Source organism: Urocampus carinirostris, chromosome 2 (assembly GCF_059441175.1).
Source record: "Urocampus carinirostris isolate Australia breed hairy pipefish chromosome 2, RoL_Ucar_1.0, whole genome shotgun sequence".
Lineage (NCBI taxonomy): Eukaryota > Metazoa > Chordata > Actinopteri > Syngnathiformes > Syngnathidae > Urocampus > Urocampus carinirostris.
The window spans coordinates 48,315,037-48,319,962 of NC_142350.1; the positions used below are offsets into that span (position 1 = coordinate 48,315,037).

At 40.5% G+C, this 4,926-nt stretch overlaps 1 protein-coding gene across 1 annotated transcript; it reads right to left on the reverse strand.

Moving 5' to 3' along the window:
• Positions 1–212: 212 nt before the first annotated feature.
• mrpl51 (mitochondrial ribosomal protein L51) lies at positions 213–4,720 on the reverse strand. The gene is made up of 4 exons (XM_088327999.1): positions 4,551–4,720; positions 4,304–4,399; positions 3,018–3,125; positions 213–508 (listed from the first exon to the last, which is right to left on the reverse strand). The coding sequence occupies exons 2-4, from the start codon at positions 4,392–4,394 to the stop codon at positions 312–314; spliced, it is 396 nt and encodes a 131-aa protein (XP_088184125.1). The 5' UTR covers positions 4,395–4,399; positions 4,551–4,720; the 3' UTR covers positions 213–311.
• Between the last annotated feature and the right edge of the window lie 206 nt (positions 4,721–4,926).

Below are 4,926 nucleotides of genomic sequence, written 5' to 3' on the forward strand. Positions count from 1 at the left end.
ATGTTTTTTTTAATATATTTTCCCACATGACCTGCATATTTGATTAGTAAATGTATTAAACCAAATATTTTTTGAATAGAAAACGGAAAAACTTAAAACCTAGATTAATAACTCAATTTGGCTCAAAAGGACGTTATCTTGCCTCTCCAGAAAATAAAAATACCAGACATGTAAAAAATGTATAAAGAGAAAACTGGTAGGTTCATCCACACTTGCATACAACATGTTGTGTTTATTTGTATTTGCATACAACTGGAAAACAAAAAGACTAATAACGTGACAGTGTGCTCATAAGAGTTAGCCGTCTTTTGCTAGCGACGTTTCCCGGTTCGGTTGAAGCGTCTGTAGAGGAATCGGATCCTTTTATCCAAGTTGTGTCGGTCTTCGGTCATCATGCGATCTCCGACCATCTTCTTCTTCCTGATTAAGCGTTGTAGCTCGATGCCCTTGAAACCTCTCAGCCACACGGGGCCCGCGATCAAATCTTTGGGGTGAGCTTTAAAACCTCCTATGAAAATTCACACGTGCGTCACCGTTAGCAATTTCTGGAGACCGTAAATGGTTGCACAAATAATCACGATTGACGAATATATTGTCGTTTTTTTTTCCCCTATTATGAGAATATAGCAGTGTTCGTACAAGCGCTTGAAATCCTTGAAATTAATTTTAATGCTATGTTTTGCTGTTTTCAAGGTTTCAAAAGCACTCAAGGTGAAGTGCTTTTAAGTGCTTGAAATGTTGCTATGTTTCCTAGGTTACATGTTAGGAGCTTCAAATAGGGGTTTTAAATGTATATTATAGTTCCAAGATAGGATTGGAGCTAAGGTTAGAAACAAAGGTTTGGGCTCCTTATTAGGGTATTAAACTGAATTTAGGGTCCTGAAATACAGGGATCAGAATGGAGATTTTCATTTTCAGCTGAAATAGCCAGCGTCCAGGAATAAACCAGGGCGGAGCACCCCCCCCCCCCCCCCAAAAAAAAAAAAAAAAAAAACCTGGGTTTTAGGCAATTTACTTGTCCAAAACCATGCTTATATTTATCATTTAAGTAACATTTTTAGAAGATTAAAATAATTTGCCCACATAACTGATTTTTTGTAAATACTGCAAGATAAGTTCAAATGCAGTTCAGTCCCTGCAGCTTGTGCGACAATGCGGCCAATTTTTCTAACGGCCGCCAGGGTGCGCCAGAGCAATAAAGGAAAGAGTGAGACAGTCGGATTTTGAATTTGTTTGCTACGCAGGAGAAAAAGTGAAAAAGTCGGAATGCCTTTGGGGTTCAAAAACAGCGGAAATCCGCGGAAAATTCTGATCCCTGGAAATAGGATTGGGGCTAGGACTTATAGCTAGAATTAGGTGAATGTTTAGGAACTAGGGTTTTAGCTCTGTGTTAGGGTTCTAAACCGAACGTAGGGTTCAAGAATAGGTTAAGAGCTTGGGTTAAATAGTAAATGGTCTGCATTTTTATAGCGAGCTCCCAAAGCGCTTTACAATGTGCTTCACACTTAGCCATTCACATCGATGGGCAGAGGCAGCCATGCAAGGCGTCTACGTGCGGGGAATTAGGGGACACTTCGACTTTTAATTCAGAGGAGTCAGGAATTGAACATGCGACCTCTCGTCCCTCCTGAGCTACTGCTGCTACAGGTCTAAGGTCTAGGGTTTGATCTCCATGTTAGGGTTCTAAACTGAATGTAGGGTTTAAAATAGCTTTAGAGTTAGGGGTACAATTTGAAACAAGGCTAGGGTAGGATGTAGAACTTTGGCTAGGGCTGCAAGTTGAGGTTTCAAACCGATTTAGGGGTTCAAAAATAAGGGTTAGGGTTAAGGGTTTGAAACTAAAGTCAAGGCTCCCCTTCTCTTGATCGACTATGGATTTCTTCTTATAATAGTACTGGAAATAAATGGAAAATGGCTTTGAAAGTCTTAAAAGTGCTTGAATTTCGCCCTGAAAAAGATCTAAGCTATACTGTAGTGTACGCAGTAATAAAGAAGAGCAATTTGATGGTCAAGAAATCATTATTAACTTAACATTCTGTCCTTTTATTAAAACAACTGCATCAGTGTAGGATTACAGCCTGTTAGGTTAAAACATTTTGAGGAACAATGCGCGGGTTTCACACTCACCCACACTTACTTTAAGCCAGGGGTGTCAAACTAATTTTAACTCTGGGGCGACACGATAGAACAAGCATTCTCTCGGTGGCCGGACTAGTAGATTAAGTAGAAACAAAAAAGGAGAAACAAACAAGAGAAAGAGAGGGAGAGAAAAAGAGTGTGGGACAAGGAAAGAAAGAGAGAGAACGTGAGATTAAAAGAGAATTAGTGAGTGAGGGGGAAATAGAGAGAAAGAAAGAAATCCAGAGAAATAGAAAGAGAGAAGGGGAAAAAAAGAGAAGGGTAGAAAAGGAGAAGGGGAAAGCAAGAGAGAGAGAAAGAGAGAAAAGAGAGGGAAAAGGAAATGAGAGCAAAAGAAAGTACAAAGACTCAGAGAGAAAGAGACAGAGGAACAAACAAAGAGAAAAAGAGAGAAATCTAAAATAGCGAGAGATAGAGAGTGAGAGAAAAAGGGAGGAAGAGAAAGAGAGAAAGAAATACAACTACTGCGTCTTTGTGAGAGGCACCTGACTTTGGCAACATCGAGTGGACATATTTCAACCTGCAGCTCGTTTTTCTCTTGCGCTTCCCTCAGCACTGTCTCGTGCCGGATTCAACCCCTTAGCGGGCCTGATACAGCCCGCGGGCTGCCTGTTTGACACCCCTGCTTGAAGCGAATACAGCAGCAAAGATAGATGTCTCTTTGGTTGGCTTTAAGTTTTAAGATTTCAACACATTTAACGCGAACGCAGCTAACAGCAGAAGACAAACGTCTCTTTTCTTTGCTTCAAGTTCTTAAGCTTCTAAAACAAAGACTGGTACACAGTAAAAAGAGCCATGTATGGAAAAAAGACTGTAATCACTAACGCGAACAATACGATATGAAGTTGTATATCTACTATTTCGTTAAATATACGTACCCAGGATTCCGATGTTGTCGTATACTCCGAACATGCTCCTTTTCTCATTCCATCTGTCCACTATTTTGGGCTTGGGGAGGCAGTTTATCTTTAAGTGGTGGCATGTAGCTGTATAAGTAACAAGAGACATATGGATTCAAAATGATCAAATACAGTACACCCCCGGGATACGGCGACCCCGCCTTAAGTGTAAAATCCGATATATTTCTTAACGGCAGTTCCCTCACTATATTGCTGTTTGGATCCCTTAAATTCTAGGGTTGTAGGGGCACCATTTCCAAAGGTGAGTCTTGGGCAAGTACAGCCTGGTGGCGCCTATCCATCTCCATGTGTTTCCACCCGGTTTTGAACCGGAACATTTCACGTGATAGGCAAATGTGTCAACCAATGCATAGACAACAAATTATTTTGTACTATTTAAACTTTGCAGTATTTGTGCGTATGGCAAGTTAAGTCTCTAGGAATCCTGTCTGATAATTGTCGTCATGAAAAATGCTGCTCTACTGTTGGCCAAACTACCTCCCACAATGCCTGTCTTCATTCAGTTCAGAATACGAGTCGGCAATACAATACTGTATTTTTTTGGACTGTATCTTCACTATGTGCCCCAAGGCTTGCATTAATGCTAAAGGTAGAAGCAAAAACTTAACCATGAAAATACATTTGGGATGATCAAGCTCTAAGGCACACACCCTCACTTTGTTGCAAGACTGTAACCAATCGTCGATCAGCAATATTATTAAAAATAGGGATAGATAGAGGGCATGACAAACCTCGCTGTGGAAGTTTTTAAAATCTGTTTCATTTTCAATTTTCCATTCTTGTCTGCTCCGCTATTTGCATCCAGCTGCTACTCCACTTGACCAGCTCAAGTCAAGTCATTTTTAAATATTAGTTATTTAATGCTACATACATTTAATACATGTAATTAGTGCTTAATATGTGGTTATGATTATGGTTTTATCGGAGGTTCTGAAAACATTAGCTAATAAGCATAGGTTTCTGTCCCATGCTATACATCATTTTCACCTAAGAACAGATTAATGATTTATCCCGGTGTCTACTGTATAGTAAAGCTTACCCTTGTATTTGAAGACTCCAACTAGCGTTTAATAATTGCCCTCTCACCCTCAAAACACACAAGAACCTCAGATGTTTTTTTATATAACCTAATGCAATCTTTTTTCAAGGCATTTAGCGAAAAAAAAAACCCCGAAAACGCAGCTTTCTAAACCTGTTGTATATCGGGGACGTCGTAAAGCGAGGACTCGCCGTCCAGCTTTTACCTGTGGAGAAGGTCCGCGCCGTATCCAAAAAAGCCCCCACTGTCCGACAAAAGGAAGCTCCCGCTCGGATAAACCCCCCGACGGGTAACATGTCTTCTGCAATTAAAAGAAAAGTCAAATGTTGAGACCTTGAAGATATCGCCATGCCTGTCATACCTCTATGTCTATGCATACGACTTGTTATTTAGCACAACACCATCTCTTTTCTCTCTCGGAAATTAAGCACCGGCGCGTCATTTCAAATCACCTTCTTAATGTTGCGTCTCGGTTGAATATGTCAAATTGTTATCAGCACAGCAATAATGAAAAATTTCACTCGTGGAACTTGTAAAGTAACGTTATTAGCACTCTAGTAAGGTGACCAAGGGGGCAGCCATCTTTATTCTACTATCCCACAATGCACTGCGCCAGGCGGACAACTGCAGAAGTACCGTAATAATGGATGTAGAGCTGGGGTGTCAAACTCATTTAAACGTTGGTGTATTGTGTAATATTTGATGTGACTACTACTGTGAAAGTGAGGAGCAGCAGCTTGCTTGGCTGTGAATTTGGGATGAAACGTATAACTGATGCTACAACAATCCAACGATATTGAACCTTTGCACACAACCGTGACCTAACCA